The sequence below is a fragment of the Rhea pennata genome, chromosome 3 (genome assembly GCF_028389875.1).
Source record: "Rhea pennata isolate bPtePen1 chromosome 3, bPtePen1.pri, whole genome shotgun sequence".
NCBI classification, from domain to species: Eukaryota; Metazoa; Chordata; class Aves; order Rheiformes; family Rheidae; genus Rhea; species Rhea pennata.
In genome coordinates, this window is record NC_084665.1 from 3,164,303 (window position 1) to 3,179,300 (window position 14,998).

At 44.4% G+C, this 14,998-nt stretch overlaps 1 protein-coding gene across 4 annotated transcripts; it reads left to right on the top strand.

Moving 5' to 3' along the window:
- Positions 1 to 951: 951 nt before the first annotated feature.
- Positions 952 to 14,543, top strand: ENTPD6 (ectonucleoside triphosphate diphosphohydrolase 6). Of its 4 annotated transcripts, none has more exons than XR_009957805.1 (15): positions 952 to 1,027; positions 2,572 to 2,912; positions 3,510 to 3,586; positions 4,412 to 4,555; positions 5,487 to 5,562; positions 6,815 to 6,850; positions 7,893 to 7,981; positions 9,282 to 9,361; positions 9,985 to 10,049; positions 10,370 to 10,471; positions 10,973 to 11,113; positions 11,984 to 12,040; positions 13,240 to 13,352; positions 13,606 to 13,754; positions 13,871 to 14,543. XR_009957805.1 is itself a non-coding variant. In XM_062571359.1 (14 exons), exons 2-14 carry the CDS (start codon positions 2,654 to 2,656, stop codon positions 13,693 to 13,695), a joined length of 1,329 nt encoding a protein of 442 aa, XP_062427343.1. In that variant the 5' UTR covers positions 952 to 1,027; positions 2,572 to 2,653; the 3' UTR covers positions 13,696 to 14,543. The 4 variants fall into 4 exon arrangements, 2 of the variants coding, with proteins under 2 accessions (XP_062427343.1, XP_062427344.1); XR_009957806.1 differs by having other exon boundaries at positions 13,954 to 14,543; XM_062571359.1 differs by having other exon boundaries at positions 13,606 to 14,543.
- Positions 14,544 to 14,998: the final 455 nt, after the last annotated feature.

The following is a 14,998-nucleotide window of genomic DNA, read 5'->3' on the forward strand; positions in this document are numbered from 1 at the left end:
AAATAAACACCCTTAGGTGCATTATCAGCAGCCTTATTTATTTTTTGCATGCAGATATTGTAACTGCAGGCGACTGACTCTATCACTGGGCGCACACTAGCCAGTTCTGCACACCTCTGCAATGATGTGAGAAAAAGGAGTACATCACGTAATTTGGCATCTTTGCACGTTGCTACCCCGCTTGCACAATAAATCACACCAACTGTGTACAGTTCACAGGTACCTCATGTCAAAACCCTGGCCTTACCTTTACAGCTACAACAGAACCTTGTTACTATCTGCAATAGTCAGGACTGAATTGGTGAAATAACCTTTTCTGTTACCAGTTTCTCAGATTTGTACGATATCCTTTGATCTCTTTATTAATTCTCATCTAGCCATACAAAACACATTGGTCCTTGTAACACTGGAGTGACAAGGATCATTTCCCAAATAACTAGGTCTGAATAAACTGCAGTCTGAGGCATAGCTGAGCTGTGAATATAACCGTGCAGGCACTGTGTTGTACCGCTTCGCTCTGCCCGAGGCAACCGTTGCTGACCAGCTGCTGCTCTCTGTCGGCCAGGCCTGCGGCTCCCAGGGCCTGTCTTTCTGCAGTCCTCTTCTGCTTAGGATGAAGGGGGGAAGAAGACTGCTGAAGGAAGCGGTCTTGATATCACAGAGAAAAAAACCCACAACCTTTTGTTTTATGGTAAAGTAGTATTTAAAGCCTACAAGTATTTATGGGGGCAGGCGCGCGCCGAGGTGGCCCTTGGGCGCGGCGGGAAGGGCGCGGCGGGGGGAGGGGCCCGCGCCGAGGCGGCCGTTGGGCGCGGCGGGAAGGGCGCGGCGGCGGGAGGGGCCCGCGCCGAGGCGGCCGTTGGGCGCGGCGGGAAGGGCGCGGCGGCGGGAGGGGCGCGCGCCGAGGCGGCCGTTGGGCGCGGCGAGGGGCGTGGCGCGGCCAGCGGCTGAGGCGCCTGCGCAGTGGGAGTGTGGCTGTCCAGCAGGCGGGGGGAGCCGCGTCGCCATGGCGGGGCTGGTGGTAGCCGTGAGTGCGGGCCGGGGGGGAGGGGGCGGTTGGGGAGGGTTTGGCCGCTCAACGGCCGGGGGTGCAGGCGCGCCGCGGTGCCCTCGGCCGGCGGCAGCGGGCCTGCCCCGTGCTCCTGCGTGCCGCCGCCGTGCCCTCCAGCCCCGTCCCCTCCCGCAGCGCTTCGGCAGCCTCGCGGTGGGGAAGCGCCCTCCATTTTTGCGCTGTTGCGCCATACCCCCTTTGGGCGATGTGCTGGAATCCCCTTGGATTCAAATCCTGTCCTCTCTTGGCCTCTCCGGGCTTCCGGAAGCTAGTATCGGCAAAAGACTTCACGTATCGGGGGAAAAAAAACATGCTTAAGTCAACGTTGTCAGTGTGATTACTTCCCCTTCCTCATGTTGCTGTCAGAAAAGGAATGACATGGCGCTGTTCATTCGTCTGCTTGTCTTCACGGGTGCTCACAGATGTGTTGTGCAGTCTTTTGCTGTGGTTTCTTCCCTGGTGTGAAAGGTGTGTGTGGGGGCTACTCTTACTTCTTTGGGCCTGCCTTCTTTCCCTTTCCCCGCTGATTTGCAGTTAACCTGCTGTGGCCTCCTGGACCTCCAACACCATGCAGGAGCTGGCAGAGATGACCGCAGGTGGTTTGCAGGTTGCTCCCTCTGCGTCTCTGGTGTATCCTGGGGTGGGTTGCTTGGTCCCTTCTGAGCTCAGTGAAGAGGTTGTGGGATCTCTGTCCTTAGAGGTTTTCAAGATGCAGCTGGATAAAGCCTTGAGCAAGCTGGTGGGTCTCCACAGCTATCCCTGCTTTGAGCAGGAGGCTGGACTAGAGACCTCCTGAAGTCCCTTCCTACCTTGGTTATCATATTTAGCTTCTCTGAACTCTTTTCTCTATTCCTTCTTAGGCATCATTAGCAGTGGGGGGAAAAAATAGGCACTTGAAACTGGCTGTTGATCTCAATGAAGTGCTGAAAGCTGCTTCCTGAAGGAGGATGGATATGTTCCTCCCAAACCATTAGGAAGATGGTGTCCAATGTCATCGACATCCAGCCATGGAGACATTTCGTCAGTAGGACAGACAACATGGGCATTTTGTTAATAGGTCTGGGTTTGGAAGGGATTCATAGGCTAATCCCAGCGTTTCAAATGCAGGAGTCTGTCTTGTCCTAGTGGAATACATTTAAGTGCCTGACTGCAAATTTCCCTGGATTAATCAAGGTAGATTTGAGCAGTGGAAACAGTGGCTGATCTCTCAGTCTTGTTCTAGATGCTGAGAGAGCTGCAGGCAGAAATCTTTTTCCTTGCAAGCTGTGGTCTTTCACTCCCTGTGTAAGGCTTTCTACCTGGCTCTTTGTTGCAGTTGTGTCCTGTGACTGTCATGCCAGAGTTTCTTATCACAGATCTAGCCTGTAAATCAACTGACAGTTAAGTATTTAAATAATGTTAAATAAGTTTATTGCTGTTAAGTCCCTGATCAAACAACCAGCATGCTCTTGGATTCTTCTTTTCAGAATGCCTTCTGCAGGTTTAGGAAGTAAAGCACATCTCTTGTCTGTTGGTCATAGGAGTGATGTGGGAACCACCTGATCTGTGTGAAAGAGAAGGAATAAACCATCTGATAAAGGGAAGAAACAAAACACCTGGTAAATGGAAGCCATGAAGATATCTAAGCGGTTCTTTGCTTTTGGGATTTTGACATGCATAGCTATGTATGTTGCATACATAAAATGGCACTTGGACTCCAAACCAATCTCAGGAGCAACAGAAGGAATTGATGAAAGCAGGAGAGACAAATTGAACCATCAGGCAGTGACAGCAGATCTCTCAGTCTTTTATGGCATTATGTTTGATGCAGGAAGCACTGGAACTCGCGTACATATTTTTAAATTTACACAACAGCCAAAAGGTATGGCATACTGATGCATGATAGATAGATTCTTCCATAACGAATGAAACAATTATTGATGCCTCTTTCCTAGGGATTACTTGCACAAATGTACTCCAATTATTCCTAGAGAGCCATCAGGGGATATATTATGGTTCAAGCATGTGGTTTGGGATGGAATGCATTATGAAAATATTCTACAGGGGTGGAAAGGCTGTAATGCATGAAAGTTAACTAAATAGCAGCTATACCTGTAGAGCAGTGTCCTGAGGAAGAGCAGTTTGCCATCACACTATTTGATGGAAGAGAGGAGTAAGTTTGAAGTGCCTTATTCTCTGAAGTTTTTACCATGAGGCTGACGAGCATAAAAAATACATGCCTGGTGGGCACCAGCACCTAGAAAATAATCATGATTTTTAAAAATGCTTTTGCAGGGAGCTAATTCCTCAGCAAGGCCTGTATTTTAAAGGTAGAGTGGCCTTTGATAGTTCTTCAGGCAGAAGCTTCAGATGACTGCCATTAGCCTATAATGCAATTTTTAAAAAAATTAAAAAAAATAGTGTGTGAATGCAAAATGATTTGTACTGTTACTTATTTTGGAATGATGCTTTTGAACAGAGACTCCCAAGTTAACCCATGAGACGTTTAAAGCACTGAAGCCAGGTCTGTCTGCATATGCTGATGATGTTGAAAAGGTAATTTCATGTCTCTAACCGTAAAAATATGTGACCCAAACCTCCTGTTCTTGATATGCCCTGCAAACCACACCTCGCTGGGGTACAGTTCTGAACTGTCTCAGAGCAGTAAGCTCCAAGAAGGTGTCTCCAGATGATACCAGCCCACAAAAAAAGTTGCTCAGTGCTCAGAAGATCAGGAAACATAGTCTATCTAGTTTTGCTAGGTGATTGCTAGGTGAGGCTGTAAATAAAGCACAGTAGATGTTTTTCCAATCTCTGCCTTAAGATTTGCTGTGCACTTAAGAATAGGACAAAAAAAAAGAGCCGTGCTGGATTGGAGCAGAGCCTTCTCCAAGAGCAACCAGAACTAGATTCTCAGGGAAAGAGTCTAAAAACCAGGTCAGTTGTTAACTGACTTCTTTCCTGTTTCACTTAATTTCTGGCTGACAGGGATCTGGGACTTCCTGAGCCAAAGCTTGAACCTGGTTCATAATGTTTTTACTTTGTACTTTGAAGACATTTTCTTCCATGTATTTGTTTCATAGTTTTTTGAGCCTTTGGTAGCCAAAACGTTTAGTGACAGAGTTCCATGGCACCATTTGAAAAAGTGGCTCTTTCTGTTTGTTTTTGACTTGTTTCTGAATAATCCCAGCTGTATCCATCAGTTCTTATGCTGAGGGAGATAGTGACTCCTGCTTGCCTGTTGATCTCTGGACTTCTTGTGATGTTCAGCTATCCATATTCCACATACACAGTGAATCATACCTTTGATCACTGTTTTGCCCTTCTAAAGAATTCTTCAGAATTTCTAAGATGTGTTTTCTGTTCTTTCTCTGCTCACAGAGCGGCCAGGGAATAAAAGAGCTCCTGGAAGTAGCAAAGAATGAAGTTCCAATGGAGCTGTGGAAGTTCACTCCTCTGGTCCTGAAAGCAACGGCTGGCTTACGGTTGCTGCCAGGAGAAAAGGCTCAGAAGCTGCTGGATAAGGTATTGTTTTGTTTCTTTCACTTTGCTTTCCAAAAATTTTATAGCAAAGTTTACCCCCCCCCACACCGTGTGAAAGATGCATACACTGCTTAATGTTAGCGTATGTGAGTCATTGCTGTCGTTGAACCCTGCGAGCAACACAGAGCCACTTGATCTCAGATGGAGTGAGAAATCCTATGAGTACAAGCACAGAAGAATGATAACAGCTCCAGATAAGCCTAGAGATGGCAGTAAACATTAGCCTCCCTGTGCAACACAACGAGTGTGATAAGACACTTCTGACAGTTGTCAAGGCTTGTTGCTAGTATGAGTGTTTGTTGGTGGCTTTGACCAGGATCCAGCTATTCTCAGAAAAAACTTTGCTACTTGGTTTGCCATATTAGCAGCTTGATGCTGTAAAATTGCTCTGTTTCAGATTGATTAAAAATAACGTATATTGTATTTATAGGCATATATGTTTTATTTTTTTAAATAATATAAAGAGAAATAAAATATTATGTCCTAGACCTTAAGGTTGTGGTAGAAGTTCATTAGGTGTGTACCAATTTTAGTCTTTTTCCTCTGTTTTTCATGATACTTTCAATGACTGTGGAAAGAATAAATCTGATGTGTTGACTCTGTAACCTGATGAAAATGTTTGCAGTGTTGATGAGGGAAACCGATGTCTATCTCGTTTTTTGTTACCTGCAAACTGTCCCGTTCTTTGCCACATGGATTTTAAGTTGGAGCTGCTGCAGGTTTTCTCAGCTGTTACTTTAGAAGAGCATGGAAACATGAGGCTTTGCTGCCTCATCAAGAATATAGTGCAGAAGGCCCTCTAACAGCCTGTGTCTCCTATCTGCTGGGACGTTCGTGAAAGGTCCATCTCCTGCCTGTCCTTTCTTACTAAAAGAAAAGATTTCTCTGAGTGTACCTCTTCTTTGAATTACAGGTGAAGGAGATTTTTCAGGCTTCCCCCTTCTTTGTGAGAGACAACTGTGTATCCATAATGAATGGAACTGATGAAGGTAGGTCAGCTTCTGGAGACCTTTTCTGGAATTCTGCGTTCCTACCACGTTGTGACAAGTCCCCACTGACTGTTGTGGGAACTCATATGAGATCATTTTTATGCTGCTTTGGGCAATGCCTGCCAAAGAGATTTTACGCTGTGTTTTCCAATGTGAAGTCGATAACTCTAGCCTGACTGTTAAAGCAATGAGTGTCTGGCAATTCCTTTGGGATCAGTGGGAAGCTGCTACACAATCAGCACTTATGGAAAGGTTTCCGAATATCTACGTGTCAGGATAGTCTTCAACACCTGGTTTTGCACACCATGCTCTTGACAGTGCACATTTGAGTTCTCTGGAAGGAATTGATCATAATGTTAATTATGACTGATCTAATGAGTATGAACTGAACAGGAAAAAAAATCTTCTCTAGAGAAGAAAACATATGTTGAATTCAATTGCCATTCAAAAAACACTGAGGACAGAACCTAGAATCAGTATTGCCTTAAAAGAATTTGAAGAAATGTGTCAAAATTCTAAGTAACTGAGTGTTGAAATGGTTTTAATCTGCTTAGAAACGAGCCTTCAAAATCGCTGCTGTTTTGGAGGTGTTTATGGGTTCAATAGAAGAAATACATTGCAGTTCTTTTTGTTTTAAGTTCATTAAGAATTCATTAAGTTTATGTGACAGCTTTGATTCAGCCAAGGATCAAACTGGACCTTGTTCGCTGGCAGGCCTTGAGTTTTAACAAAATGGATAAATATTTTGATTTGTGGAATATAATTAATATAATTAATTAATATAATTAATTCACATTTTTGGGGAAAAGGCTTATAAAACAGGAAAAGGACAGAAACAGTGCTGTTCACAAAAATATTGGAAAGAAAACAGGAAAAATGAAAACACTAACATGAAAATTCCTAATATGCAAAAGGAAAATCAAGTGCCTTACAATGAACGAAAGTCCACCAGCCAGACATCCTTCAGAGACTTTGCATTAGTAGTAGTCTATTTGCAAAAGGGGGAGAAGGGAGCTTGTGGCAGGCAGTCTCTTGTGTGCTTTTCTGTGTTTGGATGATAGGCTCTGATTTGCTGGTTATTTTATCTATATGGTCCAGTTAAACTGTTTGAGAAACCTTAAAAATGCTTCCAGCCAAACATATCCTAAAACATAAAGACCTTTTAGCATGGCTTGTCTTACCTAATGTTGTTGATAGATAAAATGAAGTGACATGATCTAACCATGTGTCTTCCTATTCTTTTCCTTAATAGGTGTTTCAGCCTGGATTACAATAAATTTTTTAACAGGTATGGTTACGTGAGCATGTGCCTAAAGGTATGCCTGATTCTGTGAGATTTATGCTGTTTTCTGCCCCAGTATGGGTTTTGCTCATCATTTGGAATGGAAGAAAAAAGGGTTGGCCTAGTCCATTTAAGCCATTAGGATTTTGGCCATTTGCTTTACAGAGTGAGGTATTCAATCCCTTTTCCTAGCCATTTAAGTAGTTTTTTTTTCAATTAATTCCCTGTATGTAGTCTTTCTTCCAACTTTCTATGGAAGGTACCAGAGCACTTCATTCGTTCTTAGCGTCTGCCACTTGCTGTGGGTAAATTTTTAATGCAGATATTCCAGATCTGCTTGATAGGTGCACGGAATGGAAGAAAGTGCTGTGGTACTTCCTTGTAGATCTATAACATAGATATTCCACTAGTGTTTGCACACAGCATGCTGAACACTATGCAAGTGCTGTAAAGCTTTTTATGATGAAAGGAAGTACCAGGAAGGTCAGAGATCTTGAACACCAGCTCTCATGAGATATACGGAGGTACTTGGCATAACTCACTCCTGTCAGAAAGGTAATATTTGAAGGATCTAACTGAGAAGAACTGAATTTAAATGAGAGGAGAGGTCTAGGCTGACAGAAGCAAGAATTCCAAGAGCTGAATCTCTTAGGCCAGTTCTTTTCAGTTGCTCCTCCTCTGAGCCCTAGGAATCTGCAAAGTCTTGCTAAAGGATCAGAAAAGGTGGCCAAGAAAAGCACATTCCTCTGTGTTACAGAGCCGTTACCAGAGTAAAATTTGTGAAAGGACCCTTATATCCATTGAAAAAGTGTTTAGGAGTCCACTAATCAAAGCTACTGTAATTGGGGCATGAACAGCAGCGCAGAAGTAAAAGAAACTTTGTCACTCGAAGGTTTTCAGGCCATCCTGATTATAATCTGGTACTGGCAGGAAGCTGATGAATGGAATTAGACTGGTCTTTGCACTGATGTGGTTTTACTCCTTTCCAGTTTCCTAGTTCTTGCAGTGCCCAGAGTGGCTTCCTCTGTTCCTCTGTTCCACATTTCAGGCAGCTTAAATGATCCACAGAAGAGAAACGTAGGAATGCTGGATTTGGGTGGTGGATCAACACAGATCACCTTCCTTCCACGTGCTGAGGTAATGTGGACATGCTCGTTGTAGTGAAACACCGATGCTAAATCAACATGTGCTCTGATTTATTTCTCTTGGAAGTGGACAAAAAGTTTATCGTTGTGACGTGAAGCCACACCTCTGACAGAAAAGCTCAGGCCACTTTGTCGTGTTTGCCTTGGTGCCGTCCCAGAGGCATTCACAACTCTGCCAGTAGCTGCAACTCTGGTTTAGTCTGTGTGGTGCATCCAGCATGGCTGCTTTATTTGGGGGGAAAGTACAGTGTCCTGAGCTTAACCACTGACGCTCAGTTTGTGCTGTTTATAAGCAGACTTCAAAGGAAATGTTGTTAATCAATCCAGATCCAGCATTTGGTCTGTGCCGTGTTTTAAGAACAGGGAATAAAATTCCTTCTTGGCTCTTGTTTCTATCTTTCCTGGGTTCACGCGGTTGCAAGCAATCCTTTCTAAGGAGTGACTGTTTTTATGCAATAAAAACACATGTCAGTGTTTGTCTTTCGACTTCCAAGTGCAACATTTTAAAGGTGTTCAGTGAGCAGGAAATCCTGTGGATATGGATCTTCAGCAGTAAGGTGCTGGCCTGAGTAGAGATCCTGTTCTCAGTAAAGCTGCACAAAGGCAGAGGATAGGGACACGATCTTAGTGTTCTGACCTGGGCAGACAACTGTGCTCTTAGAGCAGAATGACAAGAGATGTGAAGAGCCCTGGATGTGGAAATTTTGAAGAGATGGTGTTAGCATATGAATAGCTGGGAGGAACAACAGCATGGTCTGAGCTTTGTTCCTTTGAGCACATCAGTGGTGTGCTTAAATAATTATCCTCTTGTTTCCCCAGACCACAGGCTCTGCTTCTCACCCTGTGCCTTGGCAAGCACAGTGAGGTGCTTTTCCTCTGGCTTGTAGAAGATCACAGCTGAGTTCACCTGAGTAGCAAGTTAATGCATACCTATGTCTCTTATTATTTTGCACTCAGTTTTCCATTGTAGAGATCATGCGACGAAGCAATTTCTGTAGCCTTTTGACAAAAGCAGTTAAGAGCTAAAATAAAGATTCTTTTTAGTTTGGCATGGATAGAAGTAGAAATGTAACTAGTTTGGACTCCATCATGTGAAGTTACTATTTCAGCTCCTGCTGTTTTGGTCATGTTATCTGTATCTGTGGTCAAATCCAAACATTTGTAAACGCATTGTTCCTCTCTGGACTATGCTAAGATTGTGTCAGGGATTTTATAATGTTTTGGAGGATTATGTTGTTGCTGTTTGCTTTTGCTGGCAGAAACCTTGCACTGATGTCTTTTTCTCTTTCCAGGCAACTCTCCAGGCATCACCAGCTGGCCATACAACTTCATTTCAGATGTTCAACAGCACCTATAAGCTGTATTCATACAGGTTGGTTTTGAGAAAGAGAGCATGCTGGAAACATAAAACGTGAAGCCAGTGAGATCCAGCTGTTTTGCTGAAGTGGGGTCCTTGCAAGTGAGTCCTTAGAAACAGAGAAATTTGAGCCAAATAACCATTTGCACAAGCTGAGTGTGGGAAGGTTGTACAGAACAACAGGCAGGCAGGCAGTCTGATAGCTAAGAAAGTAGAGGGCTCTAATGCTGCCTGTGTGCCAGTGTTCTGGGCAGAGGGAAGCAGTTTCTGTCCACCCAAGTTTGCTGAGGGGTGCTTTGGGGCTCAAGAGGAATCAACACTGTGTGCTAGAGGCTGTACCACCTTTGAGAGGGCTAGGAAAAGGGTTGGGGGAACACACTCCTAAAAGAGCTAGTTTATAGCTGATGGCCTGTTCCCTGTGCTTTGCTCAAAGCGGGATTATCCTGCTCATGTGTCAGTTTTTATCAGAGATGGGCTAAAAATGACAGTGGGTTGTCACACTATTCCCCTTACGTGTACTAGCTGCCACCTCAAGCCATCTTGCTGGGATCATATAGAGGAGACAGGTATGTCCCAGCCAAGTTGTCAGTGGAGTATCAGAGGGAGGATGTTGTTCACGGAGGCTTTTTCCTTTGCAGTTACCTGGGACTCGGGCTGATGTCAGCAAGGCTCGCAATTTTAGGAGGAGTTGAGGGAAAACCCTGTAAGTTTTGTCTCTGAGCTGATGTGTTTTAGGGGCTGGCGGGGAATAGGATGCCCTGTTGTGGAGTTCATGCTGCTGGCATGGTATGTGGACTCCTGTCACCAGACCTGGGCGTGTTTGAGATAGATGCAGAAGGTGACTGCTGGATCCCAGGTGGCAAGGATTCGTGCCAGCCTTGGCAGGGCTTGGGACGTTTGAGCTGGAGTTAGGGTTGGAGGGACATTGTTGAGGGTATGGGAAAGTGTGGAGAAGGGCTGGGGAGGGATCTAAAACTAACTTCTAGTTCTTTTTCCTTATGTTGCTTCCTCTTACTTCTGCAGTAGGGGAAGGTGAGGAGCTGATCAGCCCTTGTTTATCACCTGATTTCAAAACTGAGTGGGAACATGCTGAGATAGTGTACCAAATTAAAGGACAGAAGGCAGGTATAGTGCCTTATCACCTCCCTCTCCCTTGCAAGACCAGCATGCTTACTGCAGAGTAAAGTAAACACACTCTAAGGGTCTTTGAAAGACTAGATTCTCTGTGTGAGTGTCGCTCTGTATGACACTTTCTCCTGAGGCTTGTCCTGTTAAACAGATTTTGTGCAGCTTTTTCTGCTCTGTGTCCTGGCATGTCTGTCCACTCCACAAAGCTGTTAGCAGTAATACAGCAGGAATTGAGCACTCCCTAAACAGATCTTTTAAAACCCTCCTGTCTCCTTGGTGCTGTCCATCCCTGATGTGTCTATACTTATCCCCAGTCTGAGGATGGTGAATGTGGCCCCTGAAAGAGATGCAGACTTGTTACTTCTGATCTCTGTGAAGAGCCTGTAAGAATTCAAAGGGTGAAAAAGGATGCAAAAGCATCCATGCAGAGTCTGAAGAAATTGTGTGTGTGTTTAACTGCCTGCCTATAACCTGCTGAGTTTCATTGCCTTCTTTTAGGTGAACCTCTGTATGAGTCTTGTTCTAAGAAAGTGGCAAAGATGCTCTACAAAAAAGTGCATAAAACCGAGGAAGTGAAGACTTTGGATTTTTATGCTTTCTCCTATTACTATGACTGTGCGGCAGAGGTTGGTCTCATAGGTAAGTTTGCTCCTGTTTGCATTTGATTTTAAATGGCAAGTAATTGGAGAGATTACAGCACTGACACATATCACAGTACTTTGCTAAGCTGTCAAGGAACTGAGTCCTTTGCTGCACCAGCGGGTAGCGTTGGGAACTGAGGGTTGTGAAATAGGATTTGCAACATCTTTTAATCCTTTTTTTTAAAAAAATAAACTGACTACATTTCAGAAATCACTGGTGTCTGATTAACACTACCAACTAAAATAGAAAAAAGATCCCATAGAGATGAACATATCTCCACTTGGATAATAAAGCACATCAAACCTGCATTTCCGGGTTGGGTATTTTGCTTCATTGACTTTTTAAATGGAATAAAGATGTTCAGATATTTCCACATGTGTTTAGGATGCATCCCATCTCTTTTCCAGTGGTATACTGACCTGTCATGTTCAGTGGTAGAAAGCAGATGACAGGATCTCAAGTTACTACGGGTAAACTTACCCCTCCTCTGTCACTTTGTTTTGCAAATGATTTCAGATTTAATATCTTGCAGAGCACCACTGTCTTGTCAGATCTGGTCAAAAGTGATTACTGTATTCAGGCATCACAGGACAGGACAGCACAAACATGGCAACAAGGCAAGAGAGTTTGTTAACTTTGCTTTTTTTTTTTAGGAAACTAGAGAAATTTGCTTAAAATGAGGATTTTCAGTGTGTATTAGGGCTCTGAAATCAAGGTTCTTGAACCTTAAAGCAGGTGTGAGTTCTGTCATTGATTTCAGTGGCTCAAGGCTTGATTTCCAGTGTTTTTACAACAGGCATCTGTAACTGGTTTTATACACAAGCCATAAAACAGATCCTGATTTTTTTTTTTTTTTTTTGTATTTAGATAAAGAAAAGGGAGGAAGCCTAACTGTCAATGACTTTGAAATTGCAGCTAAATATGGTGAGTAAAGAATAAAATTGTAAAGAATAAAATCAAACAGGAGTAGTAATTATGTGTGAATCCATATCCAGGTGACAAATGTGTGACATGTTAAGAAGTCGGATTTTTTCTGTTTTGTTTTAATAAATACCGAGCACCCATCTTCTGGAGGTCACCTGTCTCTGCAGCATCTTGACTAACATTTCTGTTTCTTTTTGAAAATCTTAGCTATTATTTGTATTAATTCTTATTTTTGCAGCCCACATAAGACACATAATACTGACATTAAAAAAAATCAGAAATTATTAGTAATAAACATACCAGTTAATAGCTGTTGTGAAATCATGTTTTCAAAAGGGATGTGGCATTCTCATTGTATTAGCATAAGCTGTTCTAATATGGTTCAGTTTTTCTTTTTGTCTTAAGTTTTGTTCATATGCTTGATCATTAATCAGAAAGAGGGAAAAACTGTTTCATGGTCTTTTCTGCTTCATCAGCTATAGAGAGAACTGCCTCCTCTGATGTGCAAATATAAGCGTATTTCTTTTTAATACTGCAAACTCGGGCTTTGATCCAACCAATACGAGGTTTTTGTTTTTAGTAAACTTTTGAGTGAGTGAGCGGCTTCAGGGGTTCTAATTACTGGACTGCTCTTTACATGATCCATCCTGAGAAAGGAAGGGGGTTTTATTCTCCTTAAGTCTTTTTTTTTTGGCAACCTCTGTTGAATGCATGTGCTTGATAAACATTCTGGTGAGAAGAGCTGCTCTTGCGCAACTAACTGCTCAGCATTCAAGCTGTATCAGGACAGGGCTGAGATTTTTTTGCAATTCTTGTTTTTTCTGAGTTTATAACATTTTTTTTCACCAAAAGGAGATACGGACACACCTGAATTTTCTTAGATTTTAAAGGTTTAAAGCAATTAGAAAAAAAGTTGTGTGCCATTTCTGTCTTTCTCTGAGCAGTAAAAGGAACTCAGCTGTCTTATGGTAGAGACAGAGTACCTTGGTCTTTCACTGTGCCAGAGCTTTGCTGTTTCTGCTAACACATCTATGTTATTTTAACCTCTCAAGGAAGACAGAGGATAAATAGAATCATCCATCACTGTGGAACCCAGCTGTTGAGATGTGTTTTAATAGTTTGATGTTTTTCAAAGCTGGGCTGATGCTAGGCTTGAGCCCACAGTATGCACTCAGATATTCTGCTTTCATTCTCCTCAGTTTGTAAGACCATGGAAATCAGCCCAGGGAGCAGCCCTTTTCTCTGCATGGACCTCACATACATCACCTGGCTTCTGCAAGAACTAGGCTTTGTGAAGAGCCAAGTTTTAAAGGTGATGCACAAAAGGGATCGCTTGCGAGAGTGGGCAGGACGCCAAGGTGGCCCTAGCCACTCAGTCCCTGGTTTCCCTTCCTGGTGTAGCACATGCCTGGTGATTAGGGGTGGGGGGAACACTCCACCATGGTGTAACCAGTGCAGTAACCTTGAGCACGGTGTTCACCTTGCATGTGTCTTCTCCTCCTGGGGAATTGTTTTAACTTCGGGGTTTTGGGGGGCGGGGTTGTTTTTTGTTTTTGTTTTTCCAGCTTGCCCGGAAAATTGACAACATTGAAACGAGCTGGGCTCTGGGAGCCACTTTTCATTACATTGACTCACTGAAAAGACTGCAGTATTAAAGCTCCTTGAAGGTGACTTGAGAATCTCAGCTTTTGGAAACCGAACACAGGAGGATCTGGTAAAGGGCCTGCTTTGACTTCCTGAGTTCTTTGGGAGGTTATCGTAAGCTAGAACCCTTTCCTTTTCGCCCCCCCCCACCACCAAGTCCCCTTCTTCACTAGCTCTTTCTTACAGTGAAGAGTGTGGTGTCTAAAGAATAAGCCTTGATTGTACAGCATCTGCAGTCAACTTGATGTAAACTCAGATCATCTTTGCAGGAAAACTAGGACTCTCTGCAAGACATCTATGATCTCTATGAGAAAAAATGCATCTTTATGGACTACGCCTGTAATATTTGCTTGTGATGTGCAGAAGTTGGTGTAGGAAGTGGTCACTTTTGATGGAACTCTGGAACTCTTGACCGACCCAATTTCATTTCAGGGTGTTTCTCTTCTTTTTGTCAGCACTTTGCAGTGATGATTGCTTTTATTTTACTACTTCTGTTGTTTGAAGATGAATTTAGGCGTGCATGTGAAGACAGTGCATTGACACAGATGTGTGGCGGAAATGCAATGTGGAAGCCTCAGCTCTGCTTTTCACTTGCTGAACTAGCAATGCTCAGGAGCCAGAGTGTGGGTACACACTCGCAGGCGTGCATCAGAGCCAATCAGCCGTGGATCATAAAAGCATTTGAGGCTCTGGCTGTTGGGATGTGGATGATGGAAGACAACAGCAGATTTGCTGGATCTCAAAGAGACAAAAAGCCTGGGAGTTTGGTATGGGGCTAAGCAGGGCGTTGGCAATGCTGGATCAATGCAAGATCCGTGAACAAGATGCAGCCACCAAAATAAACCCTAATCGCAGCTTACTGGACCTCGCAGGCGTTTGTGCCTCGGCAAGGTGCACGTGGGGCCTGGGGTGAGCGCCTTGACGTGGCGCTTTGGGTGCCACCTCCTGCCAAGTGTCCTTCTTGGATTAAATGGAGGGATTCGTCCGTGGCTCAGCAAGCCAGGGAGCTCTGGCGTGCTGCCGGGGGGCGATCTTGGACCTCTGCCCAGGGGATCGGGCCGGGGGGAGGGAGGGGTTCTGTGGGCGTTTGGAGTAGCCCTGAGCAGTCTTTGGGGGAGGCGGGGGGGGGCAGCGTTTGGGGGCGTCAGCTCCGTGCTGAGCCCTTCCCTGCGGGCGGCGGGGTGCGGCGCGTGGCTGCGGCGGGGCGTCCGACACCCCGCCCCCGGCGATAAAACCCCGAGGAAACGCGAGGGCGGCGCTGTGGCGTCGTGGCCTGAAGCGCCGCCGAGCCCCCCGGCGCCATTTGTGTGCGGC

Excerpts from the sequence above, each read along its gene's own strand:
- ENTPD6 (XM_062571359.1), top strand. The coding sequence starts at position 2,654 with ATGGAAGCCATGAAGATATCTAAGCGGTTCTTTGCTTTTGGGATTTTG. Across the intron at positions 7,982-9,281 it reads CCTTCCTTCCACGTGCTGAG|GCAACTCTCCAGGCATCACC; the intron begins GTAATGTGGACA and ends TTCTCTTTCCAG. Across the intron at positions 10,472-10,972 it reads AATTAAAGGACAGAAGGCAG|GTGAACCTCTGTATGAGTCT; the intron begins GTATAGTGCCTT and ends GCCTTCTTTTAG.